We start from the raw sequence: 18,546 nt of genomic DNA on the forward strand, positions 1-18,546 counted from the left end.
TGCCAATAGAAAAGCACTAAGTCTTGGTGCATTCACAGCAGCAGAAAATCATTGTTCTGAGACTAGGCTGAAGAGCTTATTTTCAAAGTGGGAGATACTGGTCCTGCCACAGCTGCCAAGAGAAGTGATATAACACTCTTACAGACAATGTCTGGAGATGGTTTAATAATTTAAGCTCGTGGAAATCCTGATCGGCTGCTTGACAGAGAGGAGGAGACTGTGAGAGGAAAGGTCAGCTCTGTACTTACTCTTCCCCTCGAGGTCAATTGCTGGACACTGTCAGACACTGCAGCCAGGGGCACTGGCTGATTAGTGAGCCCCAGCAAGGCCAGTTTGGAGCAGATGAACATTGCCTGCATGACAGACTGTCAGTGTCACCACAGCTTTGCAGCTCAAACTTCACGTGACCTTTCAAAACACAGGTGCTGCTTAGTGCAGGGTAAGGAGCTGGAGTTTCTGTTATCTGCCAGTTTGCTTCCCTGGCACTATTCAGGACAAGTCCAATGCACACCTGCATGTAACCCATGGGGCAAAGCTGGGCTCTTCTCACAGGGTGAGGCCATGGCCGAGAATCTGCACTCCTCACTGTGGGTCACAGCTGGGAAAGGGACAGAAATGAGAGAGGACAGAGTGGGTGAAGCCCTGTGACAGATCTCCAGGGGACCGTGGTTCTCTGCGACCCGTACAAATCCTAAACAAGTAAGGAAAGCCTTTTGCAACACGTATGTAGGGCCAGAGGGAAAGGGAGATTTGGGATGCCATATCCAGTGCTGATCACTCCCCTGCTGGTGCATTCAGTTCAGGCTTTACACAGCAGAAACTTTAGGCCAACTTGCATATTTTTAGCAACTAAAAGGCCAGCTAGGATATTTTCAGCAAATAAAAATGAATCATTAGTTTGATTGGCAACTTTCAGGGACTCTTCCTTCTGACAAATAAATAAACAGGTATGAATGCACCAAATCAATGAATTAATGGCCTCAGTTTGCCCAGATAATTGCATGTCAAATTACAGCTAAAATATCTCTCAGTTCTCCATCAGACTGCTTTGTTTGTTATAAATAATGCACACAAAGCCAGAAACACCATGTCCCAGTAATTCTCCCCAGATAGGCACAGATAGGTCTTACTATGTTTGCAAATCACATTCCTGACACAGAGCCTATTGTGAAGAAAAAATGGCTTAAAACTTGACCTGAATCAATACTGAGACTGCAAAAGAAATTGGAGTGTAAACTCAGGCTCCTAATATTGTAACCTCAAAGTTTCTCTCGAATTCCTTCTTGGAAGTCATGCTTGCACTACTGAGAAAGATACTAAAATGCTTCTTATATAACTGCTCAGGAAAAGCTGTACGTGGGGAATAAACTACTGAGCTGGCATTAATTTAATTTTACTCTAGTGTTCTGCAATATGGTATATTTCACATCAGCTCCACTGTGTAAGGTTCTTCTATCTATCAACTTGAAGAGACAAGTTTGACATTAAATTTATCTCTTGGATAAATTACTGGATGCTTCTGAAGTCTACACTGAAGCATGAAGTGATAGTGTCTGCTGAAGCCATCAGTTCTTATTGACAAGTCTGGTTAAATTATCAGGTTGTATGTAATTTTATTTGAGTGTAGGAAAATGAAGGTTATAGCCAAGAACTTGGTGGGGTTTTCTTTCCTGAGATGATGATTTATTCATTTTGGCTTCAATAGCTACGGTGTCAGGCCTATTTTATATTTTTCCAACTTTGACACTTCAAACATTTGATTTCCCTTTGCAACTTCCAGCCTAAAACATGTTTCCCATTATATATATTCAAGTGACTGCCTTGCACACACTGACTCATGAGGCTGGTTTTTATTTTCACAAAATATATAACCCTATTTGAATAAAATACAGATGGTGTCCAATACATTAAACACAGCAAATTTGCCATTCCCTTCTCCATCCCCTCCATGTTCCCCTCCCCAGATTTTCTGTAGCTGCATGAAATCTTATCAGCCTCAGCTTGGAAAGGACATGGCAACAGAAATGTGATGCCATTCATATATGGTTTGCTGCAATAAACAATGTGCATTTTTTTAATTATTAGCATTTTTCTGTAGGATTCTGCATTTTGAGCTCTGCTTTAAAGCAAGCTTTGTGGCCCTTGGAAGGTACTGAACAGGCAGCTTCACATTGCCCTGTGGCAGAGTTTGAATAAAGGGCAATCAACATGGCATATGGCACCAAGGTCCCAGGTGACAGCTGGAGCAGATTCAGCTGCCTCTTACATCAGCAAGCAACTTAGAGGGGGAAAAAAAGGCCATATACAACTGTATAGGAAATTACTTAGGTAAATTAGTAAAAACTGCTGAAATTAATTGAAGAAAAACCTGTTCTAGGTTTGCTCTGAAAGCATCATTTTACTTCATAGTATAGACACATGTAACATTTACTTGGAATGCACAAGGTTTGTGGTTCTAAATAAGATTCTATCAGCATCACTAGATGGCATTGGAGGGTGCTTTATCTCATCATAAGAAAACAGTCTGTAGTAATTTTTATCAGGAACACAATCTTTACACCCTGAATTTAACCCAGGCAAGCTAAAGGCATGCTCTGTGGTGAGGGAATTGGAACATGAGGCAAGAACCAAGGCTGGCTGAGCAGTGACAGCATTGTTGCAGTTTTCTTCTGTCACACACAAGGATCCCACCACCTCTGAGCAAGAATGGGATGACTGAAACCTGGAGAAAAATAAATTCCAAAGGATACTGAAGATACTGTGAACTGGTATTACATGGGCTGGTGACTTTGGAAAGGTAAGAGTTAATCTCCCCTGAGATGTAGGGTGGAATTTTTGGACTGCATATTTGTTTTTCCCTTACAGCAAATTATACAATTATTATAAAAATAGTATTTCCCTTTTTCTTACACCTTTTTTACTATATAGTACTCATGTCATTTTCCTATTACTTTTAGAATGAGACATGTTTGCCATCCAGTGATTTTTTTTTTGTTAGCTTCAACATCTACATTGGAATTAGTGCTAACTTTAGCCACCAATTCTTGCCCATTGTTACTGCATGGAAGCCATGCGAAGTCCACTGCTACCCTGGTTTCTGAATTGCAAGAGTATTATTATACTCATGGAGCTCTGTTTTACTCCTACTCTTTAGTAGCTGGTAAAAAGAAGCAAAGAGGGGGGAGTTTGTTCACCTATGAATACACAATTCCAGGAGCTCAGTCTCTAAGAAATGGACTGTATATCATAATAATTATAGGCCATGGAACATGCGTTGCAATGTAAGCCACCAAAATGGTGATTTCTTTTGGCATCTGCCACTTTGACCCTCAATCCAAGTCATTAAACTTTTCAGTTCTCCAGGCAGACAATGCAGAGTCTCTTCACAAATTCACTGCATGAATGTACATTATTTTCTGCCTCCGTAGTATTCTTTCTGCTTAAGAGCTGTCATTGACCAAAGTTCTATAATGAATCACAAATCAGAGCCATGTACAAATAAAAACCTGACATTTAATTGAAGCATTTCCATTTTTTAAAGAGGTTTTGGGTTTGTATCTCATGGGGGTTTAAGGACAGGATGGTAAAACATGTAGAAATAGTAGCATGCATGATGATCAACAGCTTGTGCCCAAGAATGAGGCAGTACATGCCAGTAAGTCATATGGGGTTTTTCATAGGTCATGAACTTGCACAAACCCAAGGTCTTGTATAAAACATTAAATACACCCACTTCTAAAAGTGCCACTGTGCCCCTGGTCATCTATTTGTCCGACTGGCTGCTCTGCATTCCTTCTACTCTATTTATGGAAAGCTGTAATTCATAAATACCAATTTGTACCATTATCTTCATACATGCCAGGTACTTGTAGTTTTGGAAACTGGAACTTGTTCTTAGGGCATACTTGAAGTTGGCAGAAGGATGATAAATAGGAATGGCATTATATCTATTAAACACTGAGTGTAAATGTGTAGAATTCATATTGCCTTCCTGTCATTATTTATGAAATAACATGTCTTTAATTTTCTGTATCTTGTTAAAGCTTCCATCTAAAAGAAATATAAGTTTTCATGTTGTCTTTATTTAAATTTCACAGGAACCTAGATGTGCTCACATGGTCATGTACATATGGGAAAATCAGTGTATTTTTCCTCACTTATATGGCTCAAACATTTAGGTCCAAAAGGTAGGTTTTACTGAGTTCCTTCTTTGTTGAAAATCAAACAGTCTGATACTGTTTTACGGGAACATAAATCAAAGATTAACTGATCTACACTGGTAAAATCAAGCTAAGTAAGATCAGATTCTCACTTTATCATTTCAAGTAGCCACTGGATAGTTTAGTCTTCCTTCAGCGCCTCCCAGTCATTTGCTGAAAAACTGTGGTTAGCAGGGATTTTTTGTTTAAAAGCCACAATTTCCAATAAATGCGTTGTGTGCCCTCTGGCTTGACATCAAAGACAGTTTCATAATGAGGGTGGCTCCTGCTGAATTATATTTCCCATCAGTTTGGAGAGAAGTGGGGCACCTTTTACACAAAGGCAATTGTTGACTGTACACAAGCACAAAGGGAAGCAACACAACATCTTGTTTCCTTCACATTTTTTTAAATGCACCTCTTCAAAGCATCCATTCCAATTAGAAAAAACATCTCTTGTACTTACTTGTAAGAAACCTACTTGTCAGAGTTCAAATGCCAAGGCCCATGTCTGGGCTGAAGGAAGGACAGGGACTCTGTGTGCCCTGGGAGCTCTAGAGGAGGGCAGCCCAACATGTTTTGCCCCTACTTAAAACACAGAAGAGGAAAAAATATATTTTCATGACCAAAAAAACCAGTTCAGTGATCACATCTCAAAAATCATTAAGCAGAGTATGACTGTGAAGTCTTTATATACTGCATTCTTTCCACCAATGTTCGTTCCTCTTCTTCTTTGAGTCCCATTTTCTGTTTCTGCAGTCGATTGATGAAAACTTTAGATGAGTCTTTTCAACCTAAATCTGTTTGACTTCTTTCAACGCCATTTCACATTTTGACCAAAAGGTTAGGGATAAGTTTTCCTCTAAAAAACTTGTGAACAGTCTTGCCACTCCACATTTTTTTCTTCCCCCTCCACCAATAGTAGTTTGTAGTTAAGCCTTCAGAATTTCATGCTAAAGAATACAATATAAGCTCTCCCTACTAAATCTGAACATCATCACTGTTCATATTATTATTTCCTGACAGGTAACATAACATGATCTCTGGACATTCACTGCCACCTTCCATATGCTTTGAATTACAAATCCGCTTGGTACAAGTTGATAAGGTGAATTTCAGAGGCAGGGGCAAGGTCTTCACTGTGCACCTACCATGGTTAGGTCCTGCCCCAGGTGAGTGTCCCCTGTGGTTGCCACGCCACAGACAGTAACTGCAACAGGAAGAGCTGCCTTCAAGCCGGGTTGCTGTCCTCCCCTCACCCCACTCTGCCATCCCCACAAATCTCACAAACCTTTGGGAAACTTGATCATGGCTGGCAGAAGGACTACGAAAAATGCCTCAGTGAAGCAGTGAGAGGAAGGGGCAAATCACAAATAATTTTACCACACTGAACTCCTTGATCTCATGTTGAAAGTTCCTCTCTGACATTCTTCACCAGCATCTCACTGCCCATCCAACCCCCTTCACTCCTTCTACAAACTTACCTGAACCTCTCAGCTGGAAACAAGGCCCACTTCTTTTCAGGCTTTGTCTCATGGCAATGAATGCTCATGTCAGTATTACTAATTCCACCATAGATTTCTCCCAGATGTGATGTGAGATGTGGCCACCTGTTTGAAGCCGATTACAGGAGACCTCAGCTTTCCACTTAAAAAGACGCACTGAAGTTGGGGAGAAAGCTCAGAAAAATGAGCTGAGATAAAGCAGTAGGCTCAGACACGACAGAGAAAAATAGAAGAACACATTTTTATTTTGCTCTAAGCTAAGATGAAAGCTCTTGGCATATCTCCCCTGCAACCCTCAGGACATCAGGCTGAAGGTGATGCTGGTCAGTGCTTGTTTGATTGCCTGGAGCCTGTTCCCAGTGGTGGGACTAGAATCACCTCCTCACCAAACCATCAGGAGACAGTGGGCAGCTCTTGGAGGTGCTCTGAGCCTCAGACCAGCCAGGACAACATGGTGCTGGACTGGGCCAAACACTCAGCACAGCCCCTTGCAGAGCTGCAGCACCCATAGCCTCACACAGCTCTCACTTCTCCAGATGAACTCAACATCCTGTTTAGCACTTCATTTTGTGCACAGGCAATTGGTTTTTCACGGAGGAAATAAGCTCTCCCTGTTCAGCATGACACGTACATAAATACGTATACACATACACACACGTGCATGTGCACACACAGACAGCAGTCCTTTAAAGCCCTGTGGGTGTCTTCTTTCATATTTCTACCTTGTGGCTTGAGGAAGCCAGGAAATGTAAAAAGCAGTCCAAAAGTTAGGGGAAAAAACAGATAGAAATGCCTTTTCTGAAGAAAACATGAAGCAGGTCCCAGGCTGACTGGCCCAGGCCTGCCAACTCACTTTGTGCCTTGCTTCCTCCTCTTCCTCTGTGGCTTCTCAAGGGTATCCATTCCACATGAGCCAGTCAGGCACTGCTGAATCAGACCCACTGCTGTAAAAATCACTTTCTCCACATAAATTCAGAATTTTGCCAGTGCTTACTACGGTGGTAAATTCTCTTATTGTAGTATCACACCTCTCTTACTAAGATTTTAATCAGCATTTCCACTGGAAAGCCTTACTTTCAGAGTTATAAAACCTGCCTGTATAAAGTTGATTACCACTGAAATTTAAAATCCAGCTTCTTGGCTCACAGCTACGTTTCTTTCTTGCTTACATGATCTCTGTTTGCAAAAGCTGATATAAATTGGTTTGGCAACTTTGTTTAATTCTGGGGATAAACAATTCCTGACTAAAGAGGTATTTTTTCCCAGTGTGCACAAAGTGATGGAATGAAATTATTGAAGTTACCTACTACAGCTTTAAAGTATTACCCTGAATGTCTTTTTTTTTCTTTTAAATGTTGGCATTTTTTACACAGGAATGCAACTAAAGGATTTAAATTTAAAGAACGTTTTTAAATGTTGAGTATTTTTGGAACTGTGCAGTGCTTAATGGGAAGGAAATCACAGGAGGTTAAAGACTTTCAAAATACATACCAGCACCTCAGTGCCAACAACCCATATCACTTCAATGAACTGTGCAGTATGTGTTGGCATGATTTATGCAGCAATTTTAAAAGAATCCATAGTGTTTGTTTATTACCACAGTATGATTGATGGGTTCCTAAGTGCAGGGCGACACAATCAGCTGAGCTATTAGGGCTGGGAGTTTGATAATTTGTGAGTTACAGCCATTACAGGACGTCACTTCAGCCAATTGCCAGAGCCATTAGGGCATCTGTGACCTCAGAGAAACCGCGGCAAGGCGAGACCCGCTGCCCGTGGTGCCACTGCCAGACCTTCCCTCCCTGTCAGACCCCACACTGCTGCCCGACTTCCCTGGCTCTCCTGCCCTGCTTCCCTGCCCTCCCTGGCAGGGGCTGCTGCCCAGCCTCTGTTTTGGCCCAAGGAGCAATTTCATCAAATCCTGCTCTCACCTTTGCCCCTTCCAAGTGCTCAAAGGCTGATACCAGCATAAGGCAAAGCACAGAGCAGCAAAGGCTGCTCAACCACTGTCTGCTAACTGTGACTCACTTTGTGACAGGCAACCACATAGGCAAAGCCACCAAGTACTCTAGGCACCAACAGACACTTCCCTGGGAGACACTGGAACAACCTCAGTACTTTCTGGAAAAAAATAACCCAAGTTTAAGTTTACATACAGTACAGTAGATTGAGGCATTTATTTGAAACATAAACACACAAAAACCAAGAATAAAAGAAATTTTATTTATCTTTTATTTTTTTTTTTTTTACAAAAATAAACAATTTGAGAAACAAAAGCACATTTTTCCTGACTGTACAAACTACAAAACAGTATGACATTGGTCACTTTAGCATTTACTTCATTGCTTTCACTGAAAGCAAATTCTCTAGACACACCCTGCCTTTAAGATGCATTTTATATAGAATTAAGGCTAGCATTCATTTGACATCATTAAGGTCATTTACTTCATTCACTCTAAGAATCAGCAAGCGATGCCTTTGAAAACCAAGGACCTGATGATAAAAGGTATGAATAACTCCAAGATAGTCATTAAATTAGTACTGTTCAACCAGCTGGACTGCTTTGCCAGTCTGTCAAAGATGTGGCTTCCTGAACAATTCAAACTGATTCAACAAAAGTCTTAAGCACAGGCTTAATTGTAAGCATATGCTCAGGCCTATCCAGCAAAGCACTCGGCACTTGGGTAAGTCCCTGCCCTTTCAGTGGGACTATTCATATGCTTATGTGATTTGCTAGATCCATAAAATGGCTCTTTCAAATTAAAAATGAAACTTTATGATAACATTGGAAGCAAAAATGAAAATTAGTTGCAGTCTTGCAATTCTAAACATAAGCAATTCCTTCCGTTTGACAAATATGCCGGCATTGCATATCCCATAGCTTGAACACAAATGCTGATTGTCCTCAGCAACGTTTGCTATTCAGCAGACAAACTGATACGCTTCAGTTCCTCTGTTGTGATTGTACGTGCCCAAATAAATACCAGTGTGGAGGATACAGGCTTCCCAGAGAAATGATCAGCTTTCATCCCTGGACACACATGTATAGGTCAGAAATGTTATGCTAACCTTGCTTAGAAAAGCCAGAGGTGCCAGCTGATTTATAACCAAAATTATACTCTAACAGTGTATCATCTCTTGTACTTTGCTTTGGGTTGTTTTGCTTTGTTTTTAAATCACATTTTCAAAATCTTGTTTTATTGCACATTCATCCTGGTCATGCAGGTTATTACTTTAAAGTTTCCTTTAGCACTCTATAGATTAGAATGAGTAATAGTGCAATTATTCTCCGGCCACAGCCGCCTTCTACCTAACAGCTGCCTATATTTATACACAAACAGCCCTTTTCACTCACATGTCAGACTGAGCACTTTAGGTGTCAGTCTGTCACCTTCACATATGTTATCTTGTCAGGATCAGGCACAATATGATTTGAGGCCATCTTGAAGAAGACAAGCTGCCGACCTGCATTGAATAGGAAAGAGGGGGAAGGGGAGAATATTTAGAAGTGATGAGCAAAAGGTAGCCTACCTTAAAATGCTGACATTTCAAATTCTACTTCAACCAACCTTCAGGCCATGCAAGACTGAACTCTCTCTTAACTCCAGCTGGTATAAACCTGAACTGTTTTTGTCTAAAATGACACCAAAATTCCCCTGGTTTCAGTATCTTTACTCTAACCTAATTATGGTCAAGATATATCTGTGCACAGCTAGCACAGTAAATGAAAGAAAGGTCTGAAGACTTTTATACAAATTCCATGTGGTCTTTAAAAAAGTGTTTTGAGACTCCCACTAATAAAAACAGGCTTGGGTTGGGGGCTTAAATGAAGGACATTAGTTTGATTGTACAGAAGCAGAATCATATTTGCATGTTTGATCTTTATAAAACTGATCAGTGCAATGTGTACTAAACATGACTTTCTCTGAAACAGCTCTTGCTGATCACTTTGTAGCTCTGGGCTTTAAACAAGATGGAACAAGGTTTCTAGTCCTCAGACAAAAAGCAGCAGCAAGTGACAACAGCCTGGGTAGCATAAGGCACCTGCTGCATTTATATCCAAGGCCAGTATATATTATATCCATTTATATCCTTGAATTTGGCAAAGTTTCTTTGTTTGGTGTCTGTGGGAGCCACAGCACAGCTCTTCTACCTCCCCACACTCACTGACCTGGCACCTTATTCACATTCCTGTCTCCCGATGAGCTCCTGCTGCCCCACAGACCTGCAAAATCACTGCCTTTCTTTGCAGCACAGAGATGCACTCCTTGTCTGCTGTACTTCTGCCTTCCCTCTCTAAACTTGAGAAAACCAAATGCTATTTGCTCCCAGCCTGCCTCTCTAGGGGGCTCCCATAACACTATTTTCTTTAAAAGTATTGCATGGCAAACAGGATGCCTCAACTACTGAGCAAATTTCCAAGCTGCAAGTTTCAGGGACTCAGGTGCTCATGCCTCAGGAATGGTATGGCAAAGGGAATGACAAATAAGACTACATATACTGCTGTCCCATTTGCTTTTAATACTGTAAGCCGAGATAGGAGCTGCTCTAAACTTCCAATGAATTTCCCTGCGCCAGAATAAATACTTTTTTAATATATCAATTAACTTCAAAATTCCAGCTACAGATAGTCTGACATGATGACATAGTAGTCTCTGGTTAGCTACAGACAAGGTTAACAGGAATTAGATTTTCCTTGGTTCCATGGAAATGCCTGCTCACACCTCCCAGAAGCACAAAAATGCAAAAAAATAACACTTCAGATCCTGTGGTTTGGTAACCTGAGGTCCACGTGCTTAGCCCTCTAGTGCCAGCTCCTGTGAGCCTGTCTGAAATTTCTGTTCCCCTGACAGCTGGCAAAGAGAAGCCTCACCAAAGAGAAGCTGCCTCAGCTGAACCTTCAGAAACTACCTCACTTCCAGATGCTGCTGGCGGCTCCCCCAGCCCAGCACAACACACTCCCCAAGCTGTATTAAAACACTTAGGGCAGCCAGAAGAGGTGACTCAGTTCTGCTCCACAGCATCCAGGACCTACCTGTCCAAGTTGTCTGGTTAGTCAGGACGAAAGCTTTGCACTGGGAGTAGCTGTCACAGATCTCAATGGCTTCGTTGACATCAAACACGGAGAGGAGGCAGCCCTTGTGGTGGTAGGATGGCCAGCATCTGTAGTTCTCATCAGGAATAAAGGCTTCAGGCACCCGTCTGTACTCTGCAAATCAGAGCAGAGCAGTGGTTGGAAAGCTCCAGTAAACTGGTTGTTTTTAACAGGCAAGGTTTATTAGAGCAGCTTAGGAGCAGGATATATGATGGAAAAGCTGACGGTTTAGGCTGTACCAGCTATGGTTTACTCCCAAATGTGTTTATAGCTCTGCACTTTCGTTTCCTTTTCCTTCCCTCCTTTCTTCTTCTCACCTTTTTCTCCAGAAAGCGTCTGTAAATAAACAGTCTGTGCACAAAACCCCTTCCCCTTCCCCACTGCGGAGGCGAGGCTTTGGTTTTATTAGGAGTTTTACAGGAAGAATGTCCCATTGAATAAACAGCATCCACTTGAATGAACTGACTCACTGTCCTACTTCCCAACAGTGAGCAGGATTGTCGGGGTGAGACCTGACCAGGCGTTCCCAGCCCTCCCTCTCCCTCAGAAGAGCATGCTATTTTTCTCTGGCTCCTTTAGAGAAGGAAGAAAAGACAGGCTTTTAATTAAGCAAACTTTTTTTGCTTGCTCAGATTAGGACAAAAGAGGAGTCGCTTGATGGGCCTCTGAAGAGAAGGGAGGGGGGGAGTAGCGGGAGCATGTCAGCGTGGTCCTGCCCAGCCGCGCCTCCGCTGCCCCACCGCCTGCTCCTCTCCTTGGCTGCCGTTCAGTCTCACTTGCCTTTATGAGCTGCCTCTTGTTCTCTGTTCACTGCTCCTCTCACTTTCCCAGCCACTAACGGGGCTTTCTCTAATGAATGCATCAGCAAATTCAACTGATCATTTATAAACACTTCTGTTTAGCCTCCAGACACACAAATTAATGGTTCCCTCCTGTCTCTCCTCCCCACGTCCTATTCAAAAAACTAAATACATTCTATATTTCTTCTAATTGTGTCTATTATGGAAACCAGAGCTGCCTGCCCTGACTCACAGTCTATTCTTAAGTCACTTTGGTTCAGGCATTTTCTGCCTGCTCTGCTGATTCAGCCTGCTAATATTTCATACAGCACATTGTATGAACAGCACTGAGTCAAAGGCAACTGTGTCTGCTACTCCAAACTGTCAATATTTCAACTGGAAAAAGAAGTGCACATTCATGAGTGCTCATTCTCACCACACAGTCTGAAATAGTGGGAAACAAATGTAGTAAATACATTCTATTTTAAGCTCTAGCTCATTTAAAGTATCATAAGAAACATTCTCAAACAAGAAGCAAAATCAGAGCTGATCATGTCCCAGTTAAATCAAAAGCAAAAACGTTTTCTAAATTCAGGAAATGCAGATTCATGCACAAGAAAAAAATTTTCAAAATGTAGTTCCACATTATGGCTGGTCATTTCTCCATCAAAAATATCTATGCATTTCTTTTGAAGAGAAGTCAGAGCATAAATCAAACTGTTGGCTAGGTAAAAGTCCCTTTTTTCCCAGTTTCTGTATCAACTGTAGTGTAACAATCATTGCATGTAACAGAAGATACTCTTATCTTCACATGGAACTGCTGAGTATTGATTTGTACCTCACAGCCTAGTAAAATGATGTGTACAAATTAAAAGCAAAAAAAAAATCAATTCCCTGTAGTTAGCACTGTATGTAACAATTTGTATCAGCATACACGCTATGCTGACTGGATATAAAATGTGATTATCCACAGCTCCTCTTTGCACACCACAGAACAGCCACCTCACACTGCACTGTGTCAAGCCCCATGCCACAGGGGGCATTCACCAAAGGATGGTCCTTGCTGTGGCAGTAGAAGATGAAGCATCTTCCTGATTCTCTGTGACAGCAGGGAGCCTGTCCCAGCCCCTCTCCAGGGCACTTTGGGAGTCTGACAGGCTCCATGCTGGGGCTGGGAGGAAGCTGCAGCATCCCTCAGCACACCATCACTGCACTAAGAGAGCAGCCCTACATCACATCATGTGTTTTTCTTCATGCAAGAAAGCCCACCTTGAGGACCCTTATTTAATATTTAAAATATTTAAACTTCTCTGAGCACAGATATGCATCTTAATAGGCCTAAAGCGCTTCCCTTTTCCTCAGCATTGCTCCCAATACAGCACTCAGGGGTTAGGCTCTCAGCTGACATAGACTTCAAAGGAGCAGCAGTGATTCAGAGGTAGGAGATAAAGTTCTCCCTTTCCATTGCCTTTTTCAAGGTGACCAAGCCTGGTAAATCATCTGGGCAGCTCAGACACATTAATCAACGGAGTTGGACCAGCAGTAACAGAGATGCCAAGGTCCTGGTTTGAGTCTGCAAGCGAGGATGGAAACAGCCATGCAAGTGTAGTGTCACCACTCAGCAGAGCCCTGTGGCTGTCCCTTCTTGCTGTTCCCTGCCAGTTCTGACATGAGGGAAAGCCAAAACCATCTCCAGTGACTCATGGGAACAAGTAACAGGCACATGGCAGTATGACACAGATGCAAAGAGTATTTTCCTTTGGCTGGGAGATCACCAAGCACCACACGGGTGGAAACACCGCCGCTGGAATCTGAGGGAAGGCACACAGTCACACAGGCTGGGCTCCACAAGGACAGCTTCTGGCAGGGCCTCCAACTGGCAGGAGCCACTGGATACCTGCAATCTGGGGATGGAGCCTGTGCTGCCCACAGGGAGGGGAGGATGCAGTGAGGGGAAAGGCAGGAAGACAGCCCCTCTCCCCCCTTGCATGGCAAACCGCAGCGATGGCTGCCTGAGAGTGCCTTCCCTTAGGAGCATCCCAATGGAAGGCAGCCACAAGAAGTGGAGAGCAGTGATAGCCCTGCACCTGATTCCTGCTCCCACACCAGCCAGGCACTCCTGCTTGCCCTGGGAAGCCAGCATGGAACCTCTCTTAAACTATTACAGTCAGAACTGATCAGAAACTCGTTGCAACACCAATCAAGTGGTGGTCTAAGCAAACTGCACTTCTCTTCAAAACTCACTCCTTTTCCAGCAGAGCAAGGCAGCTGCCTTGTCCATTTGCATGGTAAAGGCAAGCATCCCTGGAATCTCTTACTTGCATAGTGTTGATTTAGGGAGCTTACCCTTTAGCCCTTACTTGTATGACTTGTGAAGAAAGGCACTCCTCTCACATGAACAGGAAGGACCCTCCTGAGGATGCTCCTCCACCGAGATGTCCCAGCAATAACATTAGGTCCAGCCCTCAGGAAAGCTGGGCTTCTCCTACACCTTTAAATTGGACACCACAGTGCAGCTCCTCAATTAAGCAGTACTCCAATGGTTTAAAGACTGCTCCAGCCCAAGTTTTTGTCCTGCCAAGACCTGGAACTTGCTTAAATGGAGTCCTTGGAATTTGAAGGCTCACAGCAGTAAATCACATCATAAAAAGGTCAAAGTTCTGGTCAATTTCCAGACTAATGGTGTTTAAAACCAATAAATGCTTTCCTAATACTATAAATGCAGCCATAAATTTACACTTTTGTGTACATACACATAGCTTGACAGAGAGTACATAAAGTCTATCAAGGTAATGGCAAGGAATAGATCAGAGAAATGCAAGGCATCCCTACTGGTATCAGCAGAAAAAGAATCCTTTCCTCCATTAACTAATTTTGTGAGGATTGAAGCAACTAAATGCAGTGCAGTAAGCCTGATCTTGATGTTACTTACAACGGGTTTACTCCAGAGTTTAACACAGGGGAGGTAATACAAGAGCTCACAGTTACACATATACATTCTACTCCAAAGCATTTCTTGTAAACATTTTGGAGCTTCAAGATGCCTTGCTATGCTTAAGATAGGTAATCCTCAAAAGCTTTGTTTTGTGATCGCTTTTATAGTTTTAAATATTTTTACACGGTTGTTCTGATCAATCAAAACATGCTGCTTTGATCAGGCCAAAATCTTAGAAGTTTCTTAGCCTGTTAGCCACATCCCCATAATGGCCACACTGATCCTCAAACCAAGATCACCCACTTGTTGTGACAAGTAAGAGAGGCATCTTTAAAAGCTATCTGCAGCATCACTGACCAGTGCAAGAGCTGCACAAAAAAAAAAAAAGCCAATGCTTTAAATTCTTATTCTATCTTTTTTTTCCATCAAAAACCACCTGCATTGTCCCAAAACCGACTACAATCTATAAACATACTCATTTTCACTGTACTAGACTGAATCATATAAAGAGCTCCACAAGTATATAATAAACTATGTGAAACCGCCTGCGGTTTCCCCCTTTTAGCCTGTCTGAATCACCCTAAATCTGACTTTAATCAGTCCTAATGACCATTTATTTCAGCCACAGCAGCCAGACTGCATTTTTACTACCAACTACAGCTACTTGTTGGAGATTTGCCCAGTTCTCTTATCACCTGCCAATACACTGTGGGTCAATGACAGAGACACAACCACGTTCATCCTTGAGAGAAAAATAATGTTGTTCCTTTTTCTCCCTCCTTTTTTCCTCCAGTCTCAGGAGGAACACTGGCCATCAACTCTGGAATTGCTTTTAATTGCTTTGCTCTCAAGTAAGCAGAAAGAGTCTGATCTTGCCAATATCAGCAAAAAGTGGTATTGAGCAGTGTTTTGCTCTACAAACAGTGCCTTCTGATTCCCAGGGAGCTCTTGGAGAACAGCACTGGATCCAAAATAGACAATAACACACTAATGTTTTTAGTATGCTTCATTTTACTCTGAACTTTTCCTCATGTTCCAATACCTCACATTTAAACACACTTCTGGCAGCAGGCCCTGTGAAGCTCCATGCACAGTTTGCTAAGAGAGCGGCTTTGGTGTGCCTGAGGGAGCGAGGGGCAGGCCTGTCCCGTGGGCTCGGCCTTCAGCCAGGCCTGACACATCCCAACTGCTGGGAAAGCCAGGCTGGCCTGCCAGGCATTGCTCTGCCTCAGAGCAGGAGAGAGCCCTGCTCCTGTGGGGAGCGTTCCCTCAGAGCAGGAGAGAGCCCTGCTCCTGTGGGGAGTGTTCCCTCAGAGCAGGAGAGAGCCCTGCTCCTGTGGGGAATGTTCCCTCAGAGCAGGAGAGAGCCCTGCTCCTGTGGGGAGTGTACCCTCAGAGCAGGAGAGAGCCCTGCTCCTGTGGGTAGTGTACCCTCAGAGCAGGAGAGAGCCCTGCTCCTGTGGGGAGTGTACCCTCAGAGCAGGAGAGAGCCCGAGAGCCCTGCTCCTGTGGGGAGTGTACCCTCAGAGCAGGAGAGAGCCCTGCTCCTGTGGGGAGCGTTCCCTCAGAGCAGGAGAAAGCCCTGCTCCTGTAGGGAGTGTTCCCTCAGAGCAGGAGAGAGCCCTGCTCCTGTAGGGAGTGTTCCCTCAGAGCAGGAGAGAGCCCTGCTCCTGTGGGGAGTGTTCCCTCAGAGCAGGAGAGAGCCCTGCTCCTGTGGGGAGTGTACCCTCAGAGCAGGAGAGAGCCCTGCTCCTGTGGGGAGTGTACCCTCAGAGCAGGAGAGCCCTGCTCCTGTGGGGAGTGTTCCCCTCAGAGCAGGAGAGCCCTGCTCCTGTGGGGAGTGTTCCCCTCAGAGCAGGAGAGCCCTGCTCCTGTGGGGAATGTTCCCTCAGAGCAGGAGAGAGCCCTGCTCCTGTGGGGAGCGTTCCCTCAGAGCAGGAGTGAGCCCTGCTCCTGTGGGGAGCATTCCCGTGTCCTGCGCGCAGGCCAGACCAGGCCTCGTGGCTCTTTGTGCGCTCCCGTTGTGCCAGCAGCAGAGCCGTATTTAAATCGGTATGCAGGCGTTCACCAAAACACAAATAAATAACCAGAGGAACAACATGTTCCCTTACATTTTATTCCTGTTAACATGACACAGCTGGAGCATTCTTCCTGCCTCGTGCCCCACATCCCAGGGAGCTGTTCCATACCCACAGCCACCTCTGTGGCACACACCAATTTACCAAAGGCAACAGGCCCAAAATGTCCTACAGATGCTTAAATATTGTATGTGGTCCACCCAATCATAAAAACGAGGATGCCGATGATGGACAAGCCAGAAGTTGCCTAGGGTCACGTGTTGGGGCATTTAAGCTGGAAGACAGAGGCCCACAGGATTTATAAAAGACACTCAGAGACTTCTTTAGTGTTCTGGAAGGGAACTGAGGACCTCAGCAGAAAGCATTTTGCTGTGCAGAGCTAAGTTGGACAGGGAGAAGTTTAGCAACAGCAAAACACATTGCTCAGGGAACAGGGTAAATGGCTTGCACAGTGGTGGAGACACAAGTGAGCAACAAGCAATTGGTTGTGGTCACTGCAGAGCTGCTCAGACCCACACGGCTGCAAAGGAACCTGCTCCTGTGTTCCTGTGTGCTGGCACTGCCTGGCTCCTGATGTGAGAGCCCCCCGCCGCCAGGCAGGGTGCAAACGAGACTTTCTGCCCTGTGCTCTTTTCCCCCTCAGCCCTGAGGGCTCTGGGAAAGGGACACCAAAGGCATATGTATAAAAATAATTTAAAAAAATATAAAGCTGATAAGATTTGTTATAATATATTTTGATAGAGCAGGAATCTGGGCTGCAGTTTGTTACTGATTTCAATAATTCTTGGGTAGATTTACAGATTCCTAAGCAGGTTGCTATAGTGACCCTGCAGAATATTTTTTTCAAAACACTGTTGTACTGTAAATATTTACATACAGCGTAATCCTGCCAAATTGTCTTGAGACAAAGGAAAACACAACATGTCTTTGCTTTATGTCCAGCCTTCCAGATTTTTAGCTTTGAGAATGTGCTTTCAGCTAGCAACAGCAGCTAGTTACAGCTTTCTGTGGGCTTGCACACCCCCAGACCTAATAATGGGTCATTTATTAGCTTTAATGAATAACAAAGCTATCCGATTTACGAGTGTTAGCTGATTTCACGCATTTCTGAGTAAATTCTGAGTTAACTGAGGGGCTGGGGCTTAGCTCAAGGGCCAGATATTCGGTACAAATCACTGTCACTTGATTGAAGTAATAAAAACCTTGATACTGGGGCATGACTTTACTGATGAACATCAGTAGCTTTTTTGTAGTCTCCTTAATCTGGATAATTAATGGAATGATTTAATCATTTTTAGATAACATATGTCAGAAGAAGTATATGGTTCCTGTTTTAATTCACATTCTTCTGGATTCCAGCAGGAGAGGCCAACAGCCAATGGAATATAAAAGCATTTGTTCCTGGTGTTGTTTTAAACGCTGCAATGTTCCCATATCAACATGAACAGCAGTGTGATTTATGACTGCAGAACACATACACAGCTATCAAATGTCTCCCACGCCTCTACTCTAGGATACTAAACCAAAGTCCAGAGCATAATATAATTTACAGCACTATAAAATCTTTACAACTGAAGCACAGTGAAAGCTTAATATCCAAGACCTTCTGTAATATGACTATGTCATCTTGTTAAACTTTATTTATGGGAACACTAGGCCTGACAAGAACTTTCTTCATGCCACTTCCCTACTGCTTATCAATATCACCTTTCTCGCTTTGTGGTGTTCACAGGAGGAGGTCTTCTTTTCAAAAACATAAGTTCACATAGATAACACACAGTTTCCTCAGCAATAATGTTTTAGTTATGGCCTTACATGACTTGCCCAAGATCATGATCTTGTCTTTCCTACTATGAATTTACAATGGTCTATCCAAGATAATGCCTAATTCCAAGCATTTAAGACCTAAGACAAATTCTGATGCTCCATTACCCGAACCTTCTCTGTAGCTTCTT

At 43.4% G+C, this 18,546-nt stretch overlaps 1 protein-coding gene across 1 annotated transcript in view; it reads right to left on the reverse strand.

The window, feature by feature from the left end:
- Positions 1 to 7,907: 7,907 nt before the first annotated feature.
- Positions 7,908 to 18,546, reverse strand: part of PKDCC (protein kinase domain containing, cytoplasmic) — a 36,704-nt gene continuing 26,065 nt past the window's right edge. The window contains exons 6-7 of the mRNA XM_054630054.2: positions 10,740 to 10,913; positions 7,908 to 9,169 (exon numbers count right to left, since the gene is read on the reverse strand). Of these exons, the coding sequence (XP_054486029.1) occupies positions 9,084 to 9,169; positions 10,740 to 10,913 (260 nt within the window). The 3' untranslated portion in view covers positions 7,908 to 9,083. The remainder of the gene's footprint in view (positions 9,170 to 10,739; positions 10,914 to 18,546) is intronic.

The sequence above is a fragment of the Agelaius phoeniceus genome, chromosome 3 (assembly GCF_051311805.1).
Source record: "Agelaius phoeniceus isolate bAgePho1 chromosome 3, bAgePho1.hap1, whole genome shotgun sequence".
NCBI classification, from domain to species: domain Eukaryota; kingdom Metazoa; phylum Chordata; class Aves; order Passeriformes; family Icteridae; genus Agelaius; species Agelaius phoeniceus.